General features: G+C 42.7%; 1 protein-coding gene across 4 annotated transcripts in view; it reads right to left on the bottom strand.

Annotated features, from left to right (window-relative positions):
• The window catches only part of ELMO1 (engulfment and cell motility 1), a 562,488-nt gene that overhangs the window by 32,258 nt on the left and 505,690 nt on the right, over nt 1-24,540 (bottom strand). For all 4 annotated transcript variants that reach the window (XM_061165360.1, XM_061165359.1, XM_061165362.1 and 1 more), the window contains exons 17-18: nt 8,345-8,508; nt 998-1,110 (exon numbers count right to left, since the gene is read on the bottom strand). In XM_061165360.1, coding sequence (XP_061021343.1) covers nt 998-1,110; nt 8,345-8,508 — 277 coding nt within the window. The remainder of the gene's footprint in view (nt 1-997; nt 1,111-8,344; nt 8,509-24,540) is intronic.

The following is a 24,540-nucleotide window of genomic DNA, read 5'->3' as shown; positions in this document are numbered from 1 at the left end:
CATCTGCCAGGGTTTCTCCGGGGCCATAACTGATGTTTGTTCTTGGTACGGTTGCTAATGCTTATTCTTTTTCCTGACTGTTCCTGAATCTCTTCACCTCTCCCTGAGCCTTATATTTCAATTTTATTTTCTATTTGTTTCTAGGACAGTATGATATGAATACTTTGACTTTGCAATCAGCCATATGTCAAGAAAGCAATCAAAGGAGTTTACCTTCCTGGATAAGAAACAGCTGGACATGCTTCCCACCTACTGGAACTAGTTTAATGGCACCCATTTTGACTCAATATTTTGGGATTAAAATTTATAGAGACAATTCAGAAATTTCTCTTGCAAGATTATGAAAACTGATTCTATCCCACCTTGGTTCACTGTTATTTATAGCTATGAATAAAATATTCTGACTTGGAAGAGAATCAGTGTGGGGATTTGAAAACAAGGGCCATCCATGCTGAAAATTCCAAGATCAAATCCAACAGTGGGTGGATTCACTCCTGATAGCATAGTGAATCATTAAAAGTTAGGGCCATAGAGATGCTGGAGTTTAAATCCCTACTCTTCTGTGACTGGGCAAGTTACTTTGTACCCCACTGCTTTAGTTTCCCTCACTGCCTTAGTTTATCTATCTGTAGACTGCATGTAATCACAGTAGCTACTTCATAAGGTTACTGGGAATATGAAATGCATTAACATAGGTCAAGTGAGAGCCTGGCACAGGGTAAACACTCAGTAATGTTAGCTGTTGTGGAACCACTAGTGGCAGACATGAGGCATGAAATGGTTCAGGTGATGCTTCAGTTCCATGAGTCTTCTGCTGATTTTAGATTTTGATTCTTCCTGGGTCTATGTGGGAAATTAAAACTTACCTGGAATAAGTTACAGCTATTCTTGTTCTGAGTACAATGCCGCTTAGCCGACCCTTAAACCAACACCCATACCCATGTGATTCCTTAGGGAGCAGGCCACTGTTCTTCCTTGCTAGGTCTGGAAACAATACCTTGCCTCCGCCGGCAGTTGAGTTTCCTAAAGCAGGTCCCTTCTACGAGGCGGTTCAGGCGTTGTTGTTTGATCAGCTCCAAGATTTCTGGCTGAATCTTCTCCTTTAGTTCCCTGCAAAAGGATAAACACATATTCCACAACGCACCTTGAAAACAGCACTTGGCTGAAGGGGCACCACGGCAGAGAGGGCAGGTGCGTAAAAGCGCCATCTTTTCCCGAACATCCCCAGACCTCCTAGGTTGGCGCTTTAGAGAATCATTTATTAAGCATCAGTAAACAGGGTTATCTGTTGTAGTAACTGTATAGATTCTCTGACATTTACAGAATACCCACAAGAGCACCAATCACTTCAGTGACGTTTTTCTAGACCGACGTCTCCAGAGACATTTTGTCTCTTGTTTTATAAAGTCACAGATACAAATTTATGCAAAAATTCACTTAGTGCTTCTGAGACAATGAATCTCTGGTCATATTCTACTCCTTACAGCAGATAAACTAGACTACATTTGTGATCTGACCAAACAGGACTGTTGGACAACCATGTGGTGACTACGATACAGCAAACACAGTGTGGGTGAAGCAAAGACCACTTACAAAGGGGAATAACACATCATCCAAGATTTCAGCCCATAGAGATTGGGATGATGAGGGCATAAATTAAGGATTATTTGCATCTTGTCTCAGGCTAATACAATGTAACTTAGGTTTAGATATACCATGCTGTAAAGATATAATAATAGAGTACAGTGGGTTGTAAACCTTTTTTTTTCAAGAGCAGAGATTTTTTTTATCCTGTGAAATTTTAGGTAGCACCCTCGTATTTGAGTATATTAAAGCTAGAGTTTTTCTAGTTGAGGATGTATAGAGAGACCTAGAGTCTAGCCCTCAGAGCAGTATTGAAAGCACTGACCCAAACTCAAAAGACTAGGATTTCCATCAAGGCTCCGCTCATGATTGGCATTTCATGTAGCTCCTCTAAGTTTCTCCTCATCTGTAAAATGAGAATACGAATGTTTCCTTCCAAAGGGGACAGTGTGAGTATAAGTGAGCTGTGAGCACTGGGCAGGAATGTCAAGTGTTTCTGGATTTGCTTAGATAATACTCTTGCATTTCCTCAGAACAAACATTTCTTGTGCCCATAACAACACTGTAGTCAAGGCTCACATTTTTCATAAGCTTCAGCCTTAACGCTGGGCTCACTCTGGATCGTAGGCAATCTGTCTTCACGTGGTACTCTGTTCCCAGGTATGAAAGGCACTACACATTCAGTCAGTGTGTGCTATGAGCCAGGCAGTGTACTAGGCAAATGTAGTTCATTTAACCCCCTTCTCTCATCCCCACCAAAGAACCCCCAACTTTGGGGAACAGGTATTAATATCATCAGTCCCATCTCACAGATGGAGAAACAGCTTACAGAAGTGAAGCCCTGAATAGGAGTACACAATCAAGTGTTTCTTGTGCAAACTGCTTCTATTCACTCTTGAGAAAAAAAATAATAAAAAGTGATATGAAAGGATCTGGCCATCTCACCAGGTATGCTAGTAAGCTGTTGATATATATTTGGACTTAAATCACCTCAAATACCAGGGCATTTGACACTGTTCCATCTGACCATTTTTAAAGCTGAATGTGGATATTCACCCCAGTGATACAGCTTGGTGGGTCTGCTCCATGTGCATTTACTTTTCTGATGTGGGTCTCATCTCAGGCATTCAGATCACTAACATTATCTATTATCAGCATTCAGTTTTTGTAGAATGGACTCAGAACTGCAGTTTTGATGAACCCTGCTCTGAATGGACAAGAAGGTGGGAGACAGCCAAGGTAGTCACACATGAAAATAAATCACTGCTCCTGGCTTCAAGTTGGGGTAATGAGGTGGAGAAATCATGGGAGAGAGAAACTGGGAATTTCATCAATTCTTAGGTTAGAGATGCATCTTTAAAGAATAGTTTTCCTAGGCTAGAGTTAGCTATTAAAATGGAGATGAAGATGCAGAGATGAGGACCAAAAGGAGGAATAACTGAAAGAACTTGATGATTTATGATTTTTAGTGTAAGAGCCAGATGTTGTTATCATAGCACCTTCTGTTATGAACCATCTTTAGGGATGGACTGTCAGAATAAGTGGATCTGCTGCTACAAAGGTTACCTTTTCTTGTTATGAACCCCAAGGACCCCAAAACATGTTTAGGCAATGAAGAAAATGGAATCGCTTTTTTCTTTTTTGTAAGTGATGTTCTCTTCTTTCCTGCAAATGGGCTCAGTATCTGCAGAATTCACTCATATTAGGAAAATATATATAATCCCTACATGGTGTTTCTGTGAATGAGATACGACCTCTAGGGGAATCCTGGTAATAACCATGGGCTGGAATTGGGCTTTGAAATCCTCAGCTTGGGGCCCATGAGGTCAAGGTCAGGGGTTCAATATTTATCACTTTGATAAATATTCCTCTATTTCTAGCTAACAGCTTTGTATATAAATAAAAGGAGGAAGATTAAAGGAGGTAGAATAAATGAGTGTGTAAAGAGCAGTTCAAAGTCTAGCACTGTTTTTGGAAGAGAATTCCAAGTCTAAGTCCAATGAGGCCAGTGACACATGCAGCGGACAGACAGCACCACTAGACTGGTGAGCCTCCTTCCTGGACCTAGTGTTCATCTAGAACAGAGGTTGCATTGAACACTGGCATTGGCTATGAAAGCTATGAGCAAAACTTGTGACCAGTCTTTAATAAGGATGTAGATTTGCAGGTCAGCCTATAGCCATATTTCTGGCTCTGTTTTTCCTTTTTCTTCTTCACCTACTTTTACTGTACACTCCGAGATAAGATAAGGTGTAAGCAAATACATTCACAGTGTCAGTTTTACCATTTCTATATTGATAGTGTGACAACTTGTTAAATTCTGGTTATTGACTTATAATAAGAGTGACTATTTCTCAGAGTGTTTGTTAAGTGCAGGGCATATACTAAGGGCTCTTCATGTATTACTTCACTGAGTCTTCTGAACAACTCAACAATGTAGACATTTTATCAACTTTATTTTTAGAAATGAGAAAAACAGGTTTAGAATGGGTGACAGAACTTGACTGAGGAGCCACATTTGCAAGTGATGGCCTGGGAATCTGATCCCAGGTCTGTTAGCTCCTGGGTCTGCATTTTCCACATTTCGCTACTCTGCTTCCATGGTGTTTGTCCCTGCAGCTCCCCTCCCTGCAACATCATGGCAAATGATCTATCTGGGGGCTTTTTAAGCTTTTTATATCCATTAACTCAGATCAATTGTGCGAATGAACTTATCCTCCCTGTAAAGTCACACGAAGTAGAAAGTAACAAATACCTCCTTCTGAAATAATTAGTCAAGAGCTAAGAAAGAAAACAGGGCTTCTTCAACCCACTGAATACACAGTCTTCCAAAATATTTGTTCACCCAGAGTTTGCATTGTTCTTCTCAGGAAATATAAACATTATAAAAATGAGATGCACGCCTCGAGGGATCTGCGTGGCTCTGAGATTTGCTTCCACTTTGTGGGCAGCAGCCAGGCAAGGGGGAGAGGGTGGTCAGCAGTGTTCCGCACCAGAGATCAACCATCCAGCCCAGCCACTGCCCAGACTGCAAAATGAAAAGCTTGAACTGGATGACTTTAAAGTTGCCTTTCAGTTCTAAAATATGAATTCCTAAGCCCCAAGCTTGGGTTAGATGTGTCTCCTGTGTGCTCTCGTGTCAACCCACCCACCTGCGCTTCCTCTCACCTGGCACTGAGCACAGTCCCTGATAACCCCTGCCAATCTCAGCTTTAAAGCCTGGCACAGCGACAGCCAAGTGTCTCTGGTTCTCTGCCCGTCCCAGCACCTCGGGACCTTGCAGGAAGGAGTTACTCAATACACACTTGTTAAGTGAATGAATGAATACAATCATACATGGTTCTCTGCATTTTCTTTGTTGTGGGTTTATCCCATGAGCCATTGTGGCAGCATTTAGACTTCATCCAACTACAACAATGAGTTCCTGTCTAGCAGATCATTCTAACAGACCGAGCATCATTGAAGAAGCAGCTGGAGGCTGGTAGCCTCCTGCCTACTTCAGGGGCCAGGATAGGGACCAGGCTGGTTCATGGCCTCCCCCATGAAATAGCTCTGACAAGTTTTTATGACTTTACCAGAGCTCTGGTGGACCATGGTGCTTTTTAGTCCCATGCCCAAGTGATGATGCCAATGTATATACATACAGGAGATTTCTTTTGTATTTTCATAGCTTCTCTCTGTACAATAAGCATAAAGGTATATAATAATAAATGTAAAGACAAGAGTTTCTTATAAAAAAGGGAAAGAAAGGGAGATGAAACTTCAGAACATCATAGCAGAGCCTTGAGAAGTAAAGATATGAAGTCAAAGCAGGAGCAAAATGTTTGTACTTGACAAGCACTTAACAGTCTTATTTGGAACAAAGTCATGGTCAAACATTAATTTAGAATCACTTGGCCTTTTGTACTTAACTGAAGTGGTCCCTTTAGACTCTTTTTAGGCTTTAAGAATTGTTGTCAAAAGCATAATAAAACTTTCTTGTATTCACACATCTGATGAAACAAATATTATGAAATCCAACATTTCAGTACTGTAGGCCCCAGGATGGGGCAAAGGGCCTCTGTCCCTCCTTGCAGAAGAGAAACTGCATCAGGTATCACCTCATACCAATCAGAATGGCCATCAATGAAAATCTACAAACAATCAATGCTGGAGAGGGTGTAGGGAAAACGGAACCCTCCTATGCTGTTGGTAGGACTGTAAATTGATACAGTCACTATGGAGAACAGTATGGAGGTTCCTTAAAAACTAAAAATTGAACTAACAGAGAATCCTGCAGCCCCACTCCTAAGTATATGTGTGGAGAAAACCATAATTCAAAAACACATATGCACCTCTATGTTCATGGCAGCACTATTTACAATAGCCAAGACATGGAAACAATGTAAATGTCCATTGACAGAGAAATGAATAAAGAAGATGTGGTACATATATACAACGGAATACTACTAAGCTATGAAAAAAGAATAAGAAGAATAAAATAATGCCACTTGTAGCAATACGGATGGGCCTAGAGATGGGCTAAGTGAAGTAAGTCAAACAGAGGAAGAAATATCATATAATATCACTTATATGTGGAATCTAAAAAAAAAAATGAATTATATAAATGAACTTATACCCAAAACAGAAATGGTCTTATATGTGGAATCTAAAAAAAAAAAAAAGTGAATGATATAAACGAACTTATACCCAAAACATGGTCACTTGTGGTTACCAAAACAGATGAAGGGGATAAATTAGTAGTTTGGGATTAAAAATATACACACTGCTATGCATAAAACAGATAACCAGAAAGGACCCACTGTATAGCATAGGGAAATATATTCAATATTTTGTAATGACCTATAAGGGAGAAGAGTATGAAAAAGTATCTATCTATCTATTACTTTGCTATACACCTGAAACTAACATGACATTGCAAGTCAACTATGTTTCAATAACAAACTCTTTTAATTAAAAAAAAGAAATAAACTGCATCTCTGAGGAGTCAGCTGTTTATTCAAAGCTCTTTCTACTTGGTATTCAGGGGCTGTCTTCTTCTATTAATAGCTGATGACCAAAGCAAAACCCCAGCTCTGCCTCTCATGAGTGCTGCCTGCTGCTTGATGTGGGTATGGCTTAGGTTTTACATAGATGTGAGCTGCCCAAGGGGCTTCCCAGGTAGCTCAGTTTTAAAGAACCCGCTTGCCAATGCAGGAGATGTAGGAGATGTGGGTTTGATCCCTGGGTCAGGAAGATCCCCTGGAGGAGGGAATGGCAACCCACTGCAAATGACAACTTGCTCCAGTATTCTTGCTTGGGAAATTCCATGGACAGAAGAGCCTAGCAGTGTACAGTTCATGGGGTCCAAACTGTCTCACGCAACTGAGCGACTAAGCATGCATGAGCCACCAAAGGCCTTGAGGAAGCATTTCCCCTCCCCTGTTGCCTAACCTCATCCCCCAAAAAGCCCACAGTTCTGCTCTGCAGCTTCTAATAATGCTTCTTAAGGCTTGAAAACAAACACAGAGTAGATGCTATAGCTTGGCTATGTTTTCTTCTGTGCATTTTTTAAAACTTCATCTTAGCCTTGTACTTGGCAAAGCAGCTCTGGTAGGGGAAATGAAGAATTAGGTATGGGATCTGTGGGCTGGCTCCTACACTTGCCAACAAGGTCCTTTCCTCTCTAGACTATATTCTGGTCCTCAAGTAGAAATAAGACTTGCCTTCCTCACACAGGTGTGAGGACATGATACAGCATAAGGAACACAAGGAAGTACTTTGCAAATCGCCAAGCACTAAACATATCAGATAAATTGAAACAAGAAACAGAAAGCAGGGATAAAGAAAAGGAATCAGAGAGAGAGATGTTGACGAGGTGCTTCATGACACCAATGATGTAAGATGGTTTCATAGGAAAGTTCAGAAGAAGCCACGTTCAGTCTTTCGAGGGAAGTATGAGAGTAAATATCAAACACCTTCTTTACTTCCCATCCTGTTTCCTATTTTCTTCCCTATGAAGTATAAGGTAACAAAACTGACCTAGTTCTAAGAAAAGGACACAGGAAGATAAACAGGTCAATACTAAGAAAAGATAAAGGAAACAACAGTCTAAAACTGTGTTCACGTTCAAGGTTTAGAACATCATAAAGATGGAGATGAAATTACACAACCATTGCAAGTGCTCCTGATGCAAAGTCCTATGAAAAGGAGCCCCCTGATTCTTCACCTCAGGCCTCTGGGTTGATAGCTACAAGAGATGTTCTGCTGATAGCCACAGGAGATGTTCTGATTCGAGGCAGAGCCAATGGGGCAGGGAGGCAGTGGGTTGCTCCGTTTCAAGCTCATGCTCCCTCCCACTCATGACACTTCAATGTTCCTCTTGTTTTAATTATTGCTAAGTCTCATTTTGGCTGAAGCAGAACATCTTGCCACTTAAGAGTGCCTATATAGACTATAGCTTTATGGACAAAACAAAAAAGATTGTCCCAAGTATTAGAAAAGTTTCCAGTCTTTTCAGCTGCAAATCCTTAGAGGACTCAGCAGTAACTGGGTCACTTCTTGGTTTAGATCCTCCTGCCAGCACCTCCTGCCTCCACCTCCCTGTAGCCCACCCCTGCCCAGCCTTTCTCAAGGAGTTGCTGAGACTTCAGGAACTGAGTAGAGATCTTTCGCTGGTTTTCCATAAACAGACTGCAACACAGCCCAGCTGGGTGATAGGCTTTCACCCTAGAAATGGTGCGTCAGAGCTGTTAGAAGGCAGGGGTCAGAGGTAACTTACAAAATCGGGCGAGACTGGAAATCTTCCTGGTTCATCCTCTCAGACTGGCGGATTTTCAGGATTTCTGTGTAGCTCAGGTTCTGCAGTTTGCTCTTGAACTGGTCCAGGGAGCTAGGCTTGGTTGTAAGAGCTCTCATAACCTGTTCCTTCACCACCTGCATTACCTGTGAGATTGAAGGAAGACCATAATTTTCCTGGGGATTGTCCTTACCCATTCAGAAAAACCTTCTGAACAGATTATGTTTCCCTAGCCCCCTTCATTTGCAAGTTCCCTTCATTTGCACTTTTGGCCCTAACTTGGAGCGTGCTTTTCCAAAGAGTCAACTACTATGATATACAGCTTCCATTTCCTCCTATACTACTGGAATTGCAAGGAAAAGGTGGATTGACTAACTTTGAATTGGGAAGGGAGAGGGAGACTTAGGGTGGGAGGGTATATACCTATTCATTTGCTTGATATATTATATGATTGTAGACAATGCAAAGTCAAGAACAAAAGGAGTCTAAGCAACAGCTAGAAGTATGCATAATCATTTTTTTTCCAGGAGAAACTCTCTGAGACACAATTAACTGTGGAAGTTTGGTTGGCACTGGTTCAAGTGAATGTGAAATAATACCTACACCTGTCCCTCCTGGATTGCTTTCGCCATGTAGTTAAGGTCTGAGTGTTCATATAGATGATATATCCAGAAATGTGCATGTGGTATTGCCTCTCTGAGCCAGGCACTAAAAAAAGAGGTCTATTGAATTAGAACTGACACATCCCAGTGGAAGCCTCAAGAAAAAAGAAGAATATGGTAACTGGCTGCTTCGGGACAGGTCCAGACCACAAGGAGGCAATTAACCATTGCCTCTATTAATGTGGATTCATCTTCATCCAAATATCTAGAGCAGGAAAAGACCAGAAAACACACAGAGGCATCCAAGAGACTGTAACCTTGCTGCTTCTTTTCTTCAAATCCTCCATTACAAATGCTAACAACGATTGTTACCCTTGATAACATACCTACTATGAGCCAGATACTACGAAAGGTATTTCATACATATTCTTTATTTTAATCTACTCAAATTCAGGATGTAGGTATCATCATTATTCCTATATGCAGAAACTGAAGCTTTGAAAACTTTAGTCCAAAATTCTATAGGTGGTTGAGCTGAGATTTGATCTTAGGGCTGACTGTAAATGCTGTATTTTACTGCCTTCATACCAACATTCTGAGGTCATCTGCAACTTAAAAATAAGAGTAGATCACCAATGCACCTCAATTATGTGCTAGGTTTGGTGTCAGGCACTTTGCTGTTCATCAACTCATTTAATCCTCTTTTCAATACAGTAGAGTATATGTTTTTACTACTACTTTAAAGATAAGAAAATGGACTCAACATTGGGAAAAGAATCTGAAAAAGAATAGATATATGAATATGTATAATTAATCACTTTTCTGTACAGCTGAAACTAACACAACACTGTAAATCAAAAAGTACAACATTTAAAAAATATATAAGAAAATGGTTGCTGAAAAGGATTGAGAACTCCTCTAAGGTCACACATATCTAGTTGAAATCTAAGATACCTGTATGGTGAACAGAACATACACAGTGTTGAACAGCCCTGGGGTACCACCTATCCCATCATGATGAATGTGATCTCAGTATGCTCCTATGGCTTCTAAACAGTTATTCATGCAACAATTCAAGCACAGTAGAGAGTAACTGCTCACTGATGGGAAAAAAAAGTATTAGCTGCTCAGTCGTGTCTGACTCTTTGCGACCCTATGGAATGTAGCCCACCAGACTCCTCTATCTATGGGATTCTTCAGGCAAGCATGCTGGAGTGGGGTGCCAGGCCCTCCTCCTGGGCATCTTCCTGACCCAGGGATCAAACCCAAGTCTCTTGTGCTGCAGGCAGATTCTTTACCATCTGAGCCACCAGGGAATCCTACTCACTGACTAGTCCCACTAAAATGCCAATATTTCATGAAATTTTATTGAACAGAAATATCAGTCTTATAGCATGGAAAAGACTGTGGCAACCAGAACTTTCAAACCTGAGTGATGGCCAGGTGATGGGAAAAAAATCTCACCACCTCAAGTAATATTAGGCAGCTGAAATGTCCTCCACACACTGGACAGACTGTTGCACTGGCTGAGCTCTGTGTAATGGCATTGCCCCTCTCTGATGGTACAGGGTGCCTTCTCCAAGCAGATGTCTCTCCCATAGCCATCCTGTTACAAATAAGGACCTGTCCAGGGATCTGCTGGGTTCCAGAGGCATTGAGACGCAGGACAAGAAAATGAATCCTTCTTGGTAGCAAAACCAAATGTGCCCTCAGAAAAACCAGAGCCTTGAGGGAACCCATAAGCCCACGAGTCCCCTCAACTCAGGGATGTCTGATAGCTCACTCTTCAGTCATCTGCATGCACACTGCTTGCCCTGCCCTCATGTAACCAGGAGTCCCATGTCAACCACATTTTCCTTTAGTCAACTGAACACGGCTGAACCAAGGGTAAGATGAGTCATAGGTGGCCAGGAGACAAACAGGTCTGTCTATTTTCAAGTGCTATCAACCCTTATTTTTCCTTATATGCTTCTAACCTTTAAGAATCCATGCTCACAGTAAGACTACCCACTACTAGGTAATCTATTCGCATTTTCATAGGGACTATCAGGCAAGAAGTATTTTATCACAAGAAATAAATCTAATTGCAGGAATCTTGAGAAACTTCAGAAGAAAATGTGAAGGATGACAGATCTATAGCATTCATTATGGATCTGCTTTATCCAGTAGGCAACACTGTTCTCAGAGGACTGCCTGCCATGCTTGCCCTGTAAAGAAGAGGTTGCTGGTGACAACACCAATGTAAAGGCATGAAGGCAACTGTCCTCCAGTCCACTGACTCATGGGACTTTCTGGGGCCATGGCTGGATTGCTCTCTGCAGTGTAATTCCACTGGTTATTAGGATTACCATAAGTCAGACTATATTTTAAAGAATATTTTTATTTATGTCTTTGGCTGTGGTCAGTCTTAGTTGTGGCACGTGGGATTTTTATCTGTGGCATGTGGAATCCAATTCTCTGGCCAGGGATTAAGCCTAGCCCCCGTGCATTAGGAGTGCAGTTTTAGCCAATGGACCACCAGGGATGTCCCAATCAGACTGTATTGATAGAAACTTTTAACAAAAATTTGCTTGAGAAGCATCATTTGTGAAGTCAACATCACAAACATTGCTGAGTGCTCATGGCAAATAGATGGAAACAGTGGCTGACTTCATCTTCTGGGCTCCAAAATTACTGCAGATGGTGACTGCAGCCATGAAATTAAAAGACGCTTACTCCTTGGAAGGAAAGTTATGACCAACCTAGACAGCATATTAAAAAGCAGAGACATTACTTTGCCAACAAAGGTCCGCCTCGTCAAGGCTATGGTTTTTCCAGTGGTCATGTATGGATGTGAGAGTTGGACTATAAAGAAAGCTGAGCACCAAAGAATTGATGCTTTTGAACTGTGGTGTTGGAGGAGACTCTTGAGAGTCCCTTGGACTGCAAGGAGATCCACCCAGTCCATCCTAAAGGAGATCAGTCCTGGGTGTTCATTGGAAGGACCGATGCTAAAGCTGAAACTCCTATACTTTGGCCACCTCATGTGAAGAGTTGACTCATTTGAAAAGACCCTGATGCTGGGAAAGATTGAGGGCAGGCGGAGAAGGGGATGACAGAGGATGAGATGGTTGGATGGAATCACTGACTCAATGGACATGAGTTTGAGTAAACCCTGGGAGTTGGTCATGGACAGGGAGGCCTGGCGTGCTGCAGTTCATGGGGTTGCAGTCGGACACAACTGAGAGACTGAACTGAACTTAACTGAAGGTATGGTCTTTGCCTTGTGTGAACTAAGGGTCTAATAAGAGAACCAGCATGAACAAAGATTATGACAGCTGAAATGTGGATGTGACAGAGCAGATGGATGGATAAACATTGTTGGCAGATGGGAAGGTATTTCAAAGAAGAGGATGTCACATGAATTTAGAATGAAGTATGCATATTCAGTGATGTTGAAATAGGTAAATAATATGGAAACTACCACATTTTAACTGCTTGAAACCTGGGCTGTGTCTGAATTGGAACCAGTTACATAAACATTGTTTCATGCCCCCAGTGTAACGGAAGAAAGGAAAATTTCCAGTTGACCTTCCACGTGATCTGCTTCTTTTTTTACTCAGGCAAAATGCTAAATTTGGGATGCTTTACAAATTTTGAAATTGTGACCATCTCATATCTTGCAGTATAAATGGTGGCTAAATATGGTCAAGGCTGAATTATAACACTTTGTAGTTTCATATGAGGGGCACTGCAGGAGCTGCCCCTTTCCTCATTTAGAGAAACTCAGAGTTGAGCCAAGGTTGTAATTGTTATCTCCTAATGTTACTTGACCTTCTAGCGGGAGGTAGGACATGTAAGAGAGACAAAGATATAGCAACTAGAACACCAAAAATGAAGAGGTTTTAAAATAGAATTAGGTTAATGCTGGGGGAGTCTTAACAGCTCTCTCCACTTTCCTCATTTTATAGATGAGAAAACACAGGCTCAGAGGGCCAGGTGACTCTCTTATTTCATGAGTTTCTTAAGGAGCTGTCAGAGATGACAGTCACTGGACTACGTGTGACTAGACACAATGCTAATGCTAGTAAGAGGGCATGTGGCATGAACTGACCAGTCAGCATCCTTCCCAGACTTATCTGACTCAACTTGAGGCAGAATTAAAGTGTGCTCTTTTCGCCTCAAATTGAGAACTGTGAGAATGTCCCTTAACATACGGCAGAGTGGAAGATAATGAGCCCGATGCCAGTAGAATCAGACACAAGAAAGTTAGAAGCATGTGCACGTGTGTGTGCGGGGGTGGAGAGAGAGAGAGAGAAAGAGAGAGACAAAGAATGTGTTAATAATGGTGATGCCATGTGCATGTACTAAGTCGCTTCAGTTGTGTCTGACCCTTTGTGACCCTTTGGACTGTAGCCCGCCAGGCCCCTCTGTCCATGGGATTCTCCAGGCAAGAATACTGGAGTGGGCTGCCATGTTCACCTCCAGGGGATCCTCCTGACCCAGGGATCGAACCTGCATCTCCTGCATTGCAGGCAGATTCTTCACCACTGAGCCACGGGGGAAGCCCAAGGATGAAGACATAATCAACCACAATGTCAGTTCAACCCTGATATTTGCCGGTTTGATTACATAAGCCTTTTTTCTGGACATGGTTTCAATGCAATTCTTATCATTTTCAACCAAAGATCTCAATGAAAATAAGCAATGAAGTATGCAGGAGTACCAATTTAAAAGGCTGACGTTGCCCAGATTGGAGAAAAAATAGGAGAAGGACCTTGGGTAGGAACACTAAAGCTATTCTGAAAACAAATAAGTTAAAATCATCTTCATTTATATGCATGGTTGTACCTTTGCATGGAAATGATGATAATCCCTTATGCAAGTATGGGAAACTCTTCAGCTTCTACTTACACTCTGCACTTAAAATCCACTGTTAGAATTTCATTTCTCCTGCCTAAGACTTTGATCCCTGCAAGATGTAAGCATCCATAAGTGGAACAATCCTTTAAATCCCCAACAATCATTTACACTTTAGTTTGAAGAAAATATAGCCTTTTTCTTAAGAGTAGGTTGATAACGGTGAAGAGGTCTGGACGGCACTGGCCCCAGGAAAAGGGAGGCAAGTGGTAGATATACAAGATAAAACAGCAGCCAAATACTGGTTTTGCCTACCTCACAGTTTTGCTTGGCACTGGCCATTGTTCTATGGCCAAGAAAAATGACCTGAGCGATAGATGTCATTGTTTTTTTAAGAAGGGGCAAAATAGTCAGAGGGATCAAATAGCCTTCTATTCCTTTGCAACACGTCTTCTACAAGAACTAGAATTAATGATGTGAAGTTTCTGTTAATGCTCTATGTGTGCAATTTAAATCAGGATACTCACAGCCACCATCTTTAACCCCATCCTCTTTGGAAAACCTTTAATCATTTTCTGAAAAACCCACAGATGGTGTTGCAGAGGCATGAACAAATCGATGAACTTAAAACTTCTTAATTACAACATGTGCTTTGCCACAGACATCAAAGAAAACATACTCTTAGAATTTGCATTTGGTATTGACTGATTATTTAATCAAGGTCTGAACCGTGCCTGTAGTCTGAACCGTGTGTTTCTGGAGTTTTCCCAGCACACATTGACTGTGATAACATCATATGTTACAAAAGAAGTGGGGGTCTCACAAGACACTTTTACTTTAAATCGAGAAAACCTTTTAGCTCCTTGGCGGAGTGGGTTAACGGTGTAAGTGCTGGGGATCCCTGAATAGAATCAAGCATGCTGGCAGTCTAACAGTGCTCTGGTTTCATCGTTGTTAACTGCAATGAGCTTCTGATCCATGGGGCCTGTGTGCGCTCCTGGTCTCATCAGCTCTTTGACCCTGACATTCCAGTTACATCTTTATCCAGCATCATTCATCCCTCCATTCAACAACTGTTTCTGAGCATCTACAATGTAAAAGGCCCTAAGAGTGAATGTGCTTGTGCCGAATGAGCTCCTGGCCTGGGAAAGTGAAAGATTTGCAACTCCATCTGCGTCTTCCAAGAGAGGAAGTGACATCATAGTGGAGCATAGGCAAGATATTCATCCCTCAAAGACTTCCTCAGCCCCTCTCAAGTGCCAGAGGGCTGAGGGTGCAGCATGGGGACTTCAGCTGGGGTTTAAGGAGAGGCCAGACATGGACACGAGGGGAAGTAGGGAAGGAGCCAGTCTCAGTGGAAGAAACGGCATGAGGCAAGCTCAGAGAGAGGAGAGAACAGCTCTGAGTAGAGTGTCTGGTGGTTTCATTTAATTGGAGAAATGAGATGGAGCTGAGAGGTAAGGCTTGGAAGATGGTAGGTAGCTTTACTGACTATGAAAAATGTGGATTGTTTTTTCTGTTACTAATGATAAATCATCAGAGGATTTTGGGTGGTGTGATGGAATTCAGTAATGTATATTGCGACACATACAAGGGCATATTTCTTCCTGGGCCAGTTGGGGAAAGGAGGCATGTCAGCAAAGTCTACATGGTTGAGATATGACTGTTAGTGGGACTTGAAGAATGAATGGGAGTTATGATGTAATGGAAGAGGAAAATGTCCCTCCAGGCAGAGGGACTGGCAAGAGCTAAGGCAGGAGGTAGGCAGTACATGACTCAGGTATTAGGGAAAATATGCTTTTGGAGTTCACGTTAGTAGTTTTCAGCCAATGGATGGGTGCTGGTTGCTGGGCAGCTACACAGCCTTTAGAGCTCAACACACACAATTTTGAAGCCAGCCCGCCAGCTTCCTCAAGACACTCAATCCCTCCCAGACTCATTTCCATCATTTGTAAACTGGGAGAATGAATCATTTGAGATTCATTAGAGCGCTAGTGGTAAAGAATCCACCTGCCAATGCAGGAGATGCAAGAGATGCGTGTTCGATCCCTGAGTTGGGAAGATCCCCTGGAGTAGGAAATGGCAACCCACTCCAGTATTCTTGCCTGGAGAACCCCATGGACAGAGGAGCCTGGCTGGCTACAGTTCATGGGTCCGAAGAGAGATACAAAAGAGACACAACTCAGCAACTGAGCATGTGCGTGCGCGGGCGCACGCACACACACACACACACACACACACACACACACACACACACACTGTTTATTGTTAATGCTGCTGCTGCTGCTAAGTCGTGTCAGTCGTGTCTGACTCTCTGCGACCCCATAGATGGCAGCCCACCAGGCTCCTCTGTCCCTGGGATTCTCCAGGCAAGAATACTGGAGTGGGTTGCCATTTCCTTCTCCAATGCATGAATGCATGCTAAGTCGCTTCAGTTGTGTCCGACTCTGTGCAACCCCATGGACAACAGTCCACCAGGCTCCCCTGTCCACAGGATTCTCCAGCCAAGAATACTGTAGTGGGTTGCCATTATTGTTAATGAGGTAAAGCCCAAAACTCTGCATGGTATATTGTAGATAGTTAGCAAACACTAGTTCCCCTTCTCAAGCATTAGTTTGCTCACTGTGAAGTGGAAATAATAGTACAGAGTTCACAGGGTTGTTGTAAAATCTAAACAAGATATTATGTGCAAAGCATCTGACACAGTGAATGGAACATATTAGATTCATGACAAATGTGAGTCCCCTTACCTTCTGAGAATGAAATTATGTCAGAGGTTTCTCCTATAAAAATATTCCCAGACCACATCTGTACTATCTGGCAACTTGCTAGAAATTCAGCTTCTTAGGCCCACCCCAGGCCCACAGAATCAGAAACTTTAGGGCTGGGCCCAGGAATCAGCATTTTAATAGCTGCTCTAGATGATTCTGATGCACCTTCAAGTGTGAGAACCTCTGATCTCAGCATTTGTCCAGCACCACTTCTGAGCCTTTAGTGTGGCCTCTACAGAGATTCTTGTCATATGTCTCTAAAGCAATGAAGTTAATGACTAGTATACCTGTAACCCCATCTAGATTGTAAATCCCTGGAAAGCAGGCACTGTTTCTTGTTTGTATTGTGGCCCATGGTACTTAACAAGAAACTTCCAGACTGTAATGATTGATAGGCTCAACACTGAAGATTCTCAGGCTTCTACCGTTCATCTGCAGAATTAAACAAATGCAACCTTAACAGAACACTAGGACTGATACACATCTCTCAGAGAGCACTTTTCCACAGCCTAAGGAATAATGTCTGTGGCTTTGAGATGGTGTCTTAGGGTTCCAGAGGTCGTTCTGGGCTTTCTTCCAGAGGTGAGCTGGAGGGGGCTGATCTGAAGTTGAGTGAAGGGTTTTGGAAGAAGCCACGGCAGTATACACTAAAGCAGATGCTTACAAACATACAATGACACAACCAGCGGTGCCATTAAATGGATTTATCTCCATGATGAAGAGAAAAGGCTGTCTTAGGGAAGACAGATACCAGTGCAGTCCAGCTCTAAAATGACTCATGAGGGAGAGTTCTCATTGCTGGATTTTAGGACTGGAACCATTTTTCTTCCCAGAAATGTTCTTCACATAAAACAGCAGAAGGCTCAGAAAACTGGAGGGATTCCACCTGGAGAGGAGTCTGGGGGAAGGAAGACCCCAGGCACCCATGTATAAGCAGGATACTTTTCTGGAGACTGGGATTCACTCTAGGGGGCTACTCTCCAAGGTTAGAATATGGGGAGAAGTGGCCTTGCCCAGAAAAAGTTCAAGAAGTTAGAGTGAAAACTGGTGACTTACCTGGCAGGAACAGTTACTGAACCAGATGTAGGCTGTCAACTGACCTCCATCCATTAGAGGTCTTTAAACTTAGGATAGCTTCTGGAAACTAGGGATGATTTTACTTTATAGTTCTGCCATAGGTAGGGAATGGACTGCCTGAATCAGTTCACACAAACAAGAGTTTTTGCTGAGTACTATCAAGTGTATTGGCATGCTGCAGTCAATGGGGTCGCAAAGAGTCGGATACGACTTAGCGACTGAACAACGACAAATCAAGTATATTAAATGAAAGAAAGAGAAACTAAAAGTGATTTCTTAGCCCAAGGAGCAGGATTTAAGTTTTTTGTATTTATCTTGGGGCAGTTTGATCTAGAGCAGAGGTTGGCAAACTTCTCTTAAGGGCCAGATAATAAATATTTTAAGCTTTGTGGATCATATAGTGTCTGTAGTAGCTACCCAGCTCTGCTGTGGTGCCATGAAAGTGACCACAGATAATAAGAAATGATGAGCATGGCTGTGTTCCAATAAAATCTCATTTGACAAGATAGCTGGTGGACTGGGTATACAGCCTGCAGGTGGGAGTTTGCTAACCCCTGGTATAGAAGAAAAATGCCTGGCTTTAGAATTAGGCAGTGCTCATTTCACAGTCTGCCTCCATCACTCACTTAACTGGGCAAATTGCTCTAGCTTCTCTGAATCTTGTTTCCTTGTCTATAAAGTGGAGGTGAATATCTCTAGTTAGGATTAGAAGATGCACAGTATTTACCCCATTACAATATACCCATCATTAGGAGGCTTCCTGTGAATCACCATTCTAATAATAGCTTATCCAAAGGGAAAAAATCTTCCTTGCAGCATGCAAAAAACCTCATGACAACCTGGGGGGTTCATAACATGTGCAGGGAAATTCAAGATTATATTTAGGCTGCACTGAATAGAATTGATTCAGACAGATTAAAGAGTTGTTTCTTTAAACAGTGTTCTTGGCTCTCCCTCAGAATGGTTTCAGGGACTGGAAGACACTCTGGCCCATCCTTGCTTCCTTCTACCACACCTCCTACTGGGGTTGGACCAGTGCAGGCCCCTGCTGATGGGCCTGATTCTCTAGGGCCCCATGGGATCAGGCTTAATGTAAGTGAATAGAAACTGTTCTGAAATCACAAGTCAGCTCAGCTGGTGTGCAACCTCCAGCTCATCCTTGATTTCATCCTATGTCCTCAAATTATACCAGATGAATTTGAAATAGTCTGTTCATTAATAAATGCAATAAAGTGTCTCTGCACTTCATAGAGGACATGATCTAAGCCTGGCATGTGATAATCATAAGAACCAGCAAGCTATTTAGCTTCTCCCCACCTCTGATGCTCCAGTCGGTCTTAATAGGCCTCTAAGCTCCTGTGAGCATCCCTCAGAGGGGGTGTTGGTGACCTAATTCTGACCCAAAGGCCAGTGCTGAGTGTAACATGGGCTGTGAGGTCACCATGACTGAACCTCTCTAAGACAGCATTTCTGAATCCAGCAAACACTAGGCTAACTATGCACCAGATCCGAAGCCAAGATATGAACCCAGGAGCTGAGAATAAGAAGAGCTCACTGAAGACTGGGATGTTCCATTGGTTTGACTCCTCCCAAATCAGAGTCTGGAATGCAAACTGCTGACGGTCTTGTTCTTTGGGCCCCATGTATCTGTACTGCGCAGGTATTGCAACTTGGAGTTTCATTATGTCTTTGGTGAGTGATGAAAAACAAAGTAGCTATGATCCAAATGGTAAAACTCTCTGGGCTGGGGAACTTCAATGTTTATGAAAGTTGGGAATTTTGCTCGGAGGATTATAGTTGTCAGAAGTGTGAGATGCTCATGTCACCTCTTAAATATTTATCCTTTTCTTCGACTTCACATTATTATCACTGACCCACCCCTGGAGCCCTGCCTCATCACTTGATGCAGCTTCCCAACAGCCTCTGGCTTCAACTCTGCCCCTTCCAGCCCCTCTACATAGAGGCCGGATTATTTCCAAAATGTAACCTCATCACTGCCTCTTGGTGAAGACTGGCTCCTTCAGTGTGACCACGTGGGCCCTCAGGGTTGCCTTCCACTCCCCTCCAGCTGATGCCTTCTACACTGTATCACCCTCCAGATCCACGATCCAGCCACACTGAGATCCTCCCAGTGCCTTGAACTTCATCCTGTGGCTTCACTTGTGCTTACTTCCTCCCACCTGTGACTAATGACCTCCTTCCAATACCTGCTCATTCTTCAAATCTAGAAATCCATCTCTGACCTGCTGCCCTCTCGCTAAAGGCAACGTTGGACCACCTATTCTCCCCTCATAGGACTGTACCATAATGTCATGGGCCTGTGTCCTTCTTGGTGATGACTCTTGTATATTCAGAGTCTGCATGATCCAATCACATAGTAATTGACAAAAGGTCTGTTTAATATATGACAGATGGACTCATCAAATGATTAAAAGAAGAAATAGCCTCAAAATCAGTAATTCCCAACACTCAGTCTACAACAAAATTTAAAATGTACCTTTGCCTGGCCTCACCCCTATAGATTCTGATTCATCTAGCTGGGAATGGGTTTCAGACACTGAAAACCCACTGGTCATGCTCTACAAAGCTCCCCAGGAGGCACTAATATTCAGCTGACGTTGAGGGCTACTGGTCTTAAACAAGGAGGCATAAGAAGGTAGGAAGGAGCTATGCTGATTGCCATTTCAGGTAAAAGAGAAAGGGACGTTCAACTTACAGATGAGGAACCCAGAGTTTAGCTTGTTACAGCCCTCAAAGGCTGTAACAGTTCCCCCAAGGGCTGGCCTTCAGGTATTAGCTACAGTGTGGACAGGCTGAGTGCTCTCACCTGGGACAGTCAGAGAGACGGTCAGGAGACTGCATCTGCTCTGAGCAGGCTTGGACAGGGCTCTCTGATGCCACCCCTACTCGGGGGCTGGGTAATTTTCCCTGGGTTGCTTCTCACTGAGGCGGCCCTAGTCACCATGGTGCAAGCATCTGCTGCCTGGCTCAGGTGCTGCTCAGGGTATTTTAGCAAGGGTAGCCGCCGCCTTCCCAAACCCAAAGTCCCCCGGGCAGCAGTCAGCATCAGCATTTCCAGATACATGGCAGACGCCTGAGTGCCAACACTGAGTGAGCGAGCCTGTGGCTGGCAGTGTCCAGACGGACCTGGGGAACCTGATGGAGGGCTATTATTAGAGAGACTATGAAAAATAACTTTTTCAAACTCACCTCGAGAGCAAAGCAGATGGCCCCAGAGCTGTTAGGAATGGAGCTAGTTGCTCGGCACTGCCTTTTCCTTGCTCAGAACTTCCCCTGGTTTAACTACAAAAAAAGTAGGAAGCAGAGAGCAGGGGGTAGTGATGCTCAGGCAGGTTCAATCATCCTGAGAATCTGATCATAATCCAAACTAAGAGCTCTGAGAGCTTTGCCGTCAGCCCACAAATAACTTATTATACGATGTCTGATCTGTGGTTCCGTGCAGGTGCTAACTGGGTGCTTTCACATCTGAAGATGAAGACACAGGCGCTAACAGCTGCCCTGCTCTTCACAAGAAGGCATTTTAATTTAGGGTTTCAGGCACCCTTACAGCCAGTAAAAAAACATTTCAACTTGCAATTCATCTCAAAATCAATTAGTGCTGGCTTTGTGGAAGAACAATGGATGTGGAAGAAACATCCTTCTCAGTTTCTTCAGCATCCACAGGGAGCCAGTTCAAAAGAGGAGGCAGAAAAGGTGAGGGCTGGGATCAATGCCTTCCCTCTGCATCCTGCCCTTAGAGCGGGGGAGATCAAGAGGCAAACAGTCCTGTGACCAAGCTTCTTTTCCCCACTGAGACAGGGAGCCAGATTAATACAGCCATTGGGCTATATTTGCTGGTTAGCTAATTGAAGGCTCTGGTGGACAGCAGGGAGCTATTTTCACCAGTGTCTGAGGATGCTTGCCTCAGGCAAGCAAAGTCCCTGCCAATCACATTAGTGGGTGGCATTTAATTCCATGGCTTTGAATAAACAACATGTCAAGTAAGTCAGTCAAAATGCATGACCATGTGTGGTGAGAGAGGCAGACACCAATGGGACTGGTTTTCAGGCCAAAAAGTACCCTGAAAAGTACAATAGTATAGTACAACAGCCGACATTCAGGGGCTGGCATAGAGTGAGCAGGAAAGAAGAGTTAATGACTGGAGGAGGGAAAGGAGAAGGAAGACGGTAGAGCTGAAGGATCCTCAGTAACAGAAGATGGAAGGCAAGATGCCGTTTCACTCATGCTAGATATTCATGGCACACACATTCACATCTTTGAAATTTCACAACTTTGAAGGTTCTTATGGAGAAGACTTACTGTAAATGCATTGTGTACTTACTGTAAATGAGGGTGAATCCTGAAGCCTCCCACATTTGGCTCTCCTAGCAGGTTTGCATAAGCTATTAAATAGTGACAAATGAAAGAGGACAACCCGCCCCTCTGGAAGAGAGAGTGAATAAACTTTTCATAAGCAGACTGCTCAGGCAAGCACACAGGGGAAATGGGGTAGAAAAGGCAAGGTCTGCCATCAGGCAAGGCTGCCGCTCTGAAGACATGGGGATCACTGCTTTGACAAGTCACTCCGGAAGGACAGTGCACCAAAGTGAAAGTGCTTGTGGATGCCCCTCAGCAGACAAAATGTGCAGGGGGATGGCCACACAGCAGAGCCCACTGGTGTAAACTCTGACATACAGGAGGGGATCTTGCCATCCTTCTCCAAATACTTTTTCCTTTTCAGTACTCATCAAATTAAGAGTGTGATATTTTTCTCCCACTCAGTGGTCTTATTTCATTAAAAAAGTAATTATAAACTTCAAAATTATGAAATACTTCAAACAGAAAATAATATAGCAGATACTCATCGTACACCATACTAATTTTGTGTCAACATTTTGCCATATTTGTTTTAGATGTCTTTTTTAAAGATATAAACTGCCATAGGTGTCATCCTTTCCTCATTCTACCCTTGCCAGAGATATATTCTTTCTGTAGATATTTTTAAAATTCTGCATATGCCTGTATCCATAAATAACATAATATTTTCTTGTGTTTTTACAGTTTTAAGCAAATGGTATATCAAATGTTTGTTTCTGTAGTTTACGGTGTGATATTATAAGTGGATCATTCTTCATTGAGAAATTTAGAAATGCCTTTACTTTCCAGATTCAGCTGAATCATCAACAAAACATATGAAGAGTAAATATGTTTTTATTTTCTACATTTTATCTAATGAGTTGTCAATTCTGGGTGTGACATTAGAAGCTTTAGAAGTACAGTTGACTGTTGAACAACATGGGTTTGAACTGTGCGGGTCCACTTATTTGTGGATTATTTTCAAAGGAAATACTATAGCTACATGATTCAGAGTTGGTCGAATGCTTACATGTGGAGCCACACTTACAGAGCAAATGCCCAAACTACATATCATATGTGGAATTTTGACCATGCAGAGGGTTGATATCCTAACTGCCATGTAGTTCAGGAGTCAGCTGCATGTATTCAGTCCCGAAGTGCTGGAAACGCAAAGAACTAGATCCAATGCTCACTCTTATAGAACTCAAAGGCAGTCAGAAGGAACAAATAGGTGTGAACAAATAATAACAGTGGCCCTCAATAAGTGCTATCATGGATGTGAGTTACCAATATAATTTGGGGGCAGGGCAAGCAAAGAGATGATTTAGCATACCACTGTTTTTTGTGCGTACAAATATGTTGCTGCTCTTGTGTGATCACTTCAAGGACTTCACTTCCCAGAGTGTCCTGAAATTATGTATTCACTACTGGTTTCCCTTTGAAGGAAGAGACTATACCTCATTTTTCTTCTTATCGCCAGTAGGTTTTAAAATTTCTCATACCTGGAAAATATCCCCTTCAGTGTAGTAAACCAAAGGTCAATTTGACTGTATTTCTGAATTACATGTTTTAAAACATGATTTCTGGCCCGTCCTGGTGAAGCCTGGGGTCAAATCTGTGTGATAGTTTTAAGCAGAGGGAAAGAGAGGGTTTGTACAGTAGCAATGATGGATTAACTCTGGTTAAAACACTGATGTACCAACGTGCTGCTGTATTTCTCCCAGACGGTTGTAAATTGGGACATCTCATAAATCCCCAGGCCTTTCCTTTTCCATGGCTGGTTATTACGGAGTCCCAGGGCAGAAGAGCACTTTCCAAAGTAAAGTAATTGTGAGCTATTTATTATTTTCAAAGGAGAAGCGGTCAACCACCATGGCCACAAAGCTCAGACAATTAAAACCGCCCAAAGTGCCCTGATTCTGCAAAATCCTTTCCGTCATTTGCTGGTTTGGATCTAATGCATCCAAGAAGGCAGCTGCTGTCACAGAAATCCACACTGGGTCTGCCCTGTTTTCACCCGAATGTGACACCCCCTGCCGCGCTTACTGATGGGTCCTTTGAAGGAAATAGCCTAGATGGCAATTATATAGCACATACCTCAGCATTCTTCTCTCCTATGACAGTGGCAGACATGACTAATGCATCACGGCACTTTCTTTCCTGCTGAACCAGAACTCTGTCTGCAGGCAGTCACTACCAATCAATCGAATTTGGTATTCACAATAGCACTTATCTATCATCTCTGAAGAAACGATGTTGGTCAGCAATAGTTAATTTTACCTAACATATCTGATTGTTCAATAACTTTGGATTAAATTTTCTTAAAAGCCCCAATGCCCCAAACTAAATTTATTGAGAAATAGCTTAAGTTCTTTCAGAGCCTGAACTTATGTTCAATGGTATGTCCTCATGAAAGTTGTTCAACCCAATAGCTAAACAGTATTTCTATCTCACTTACTTGGCAATTTGAAGTCAACAATAACACCTCTGGAAATGGTGTACTATCCAGGGAAAGAACTTAGTTATGGGTCTA

This window comes from Dama dama, chromosome 18 (assembly GCF_033118175.1).
Source record: "Dama dama isolate Ldn47 chromosome 18, ASM3311817v1, whole genome shotgun sequence".
In the NCBI taxonomy this organism is placed as follows: Eukaryota; Metazoa; Chordata; class Mammalia; order Artiodactyla; family Cervidae; genus Dama; species Dama dama.
This window is presented reverse-complemented; position numbering and strand designations above follow the sequence as displayed.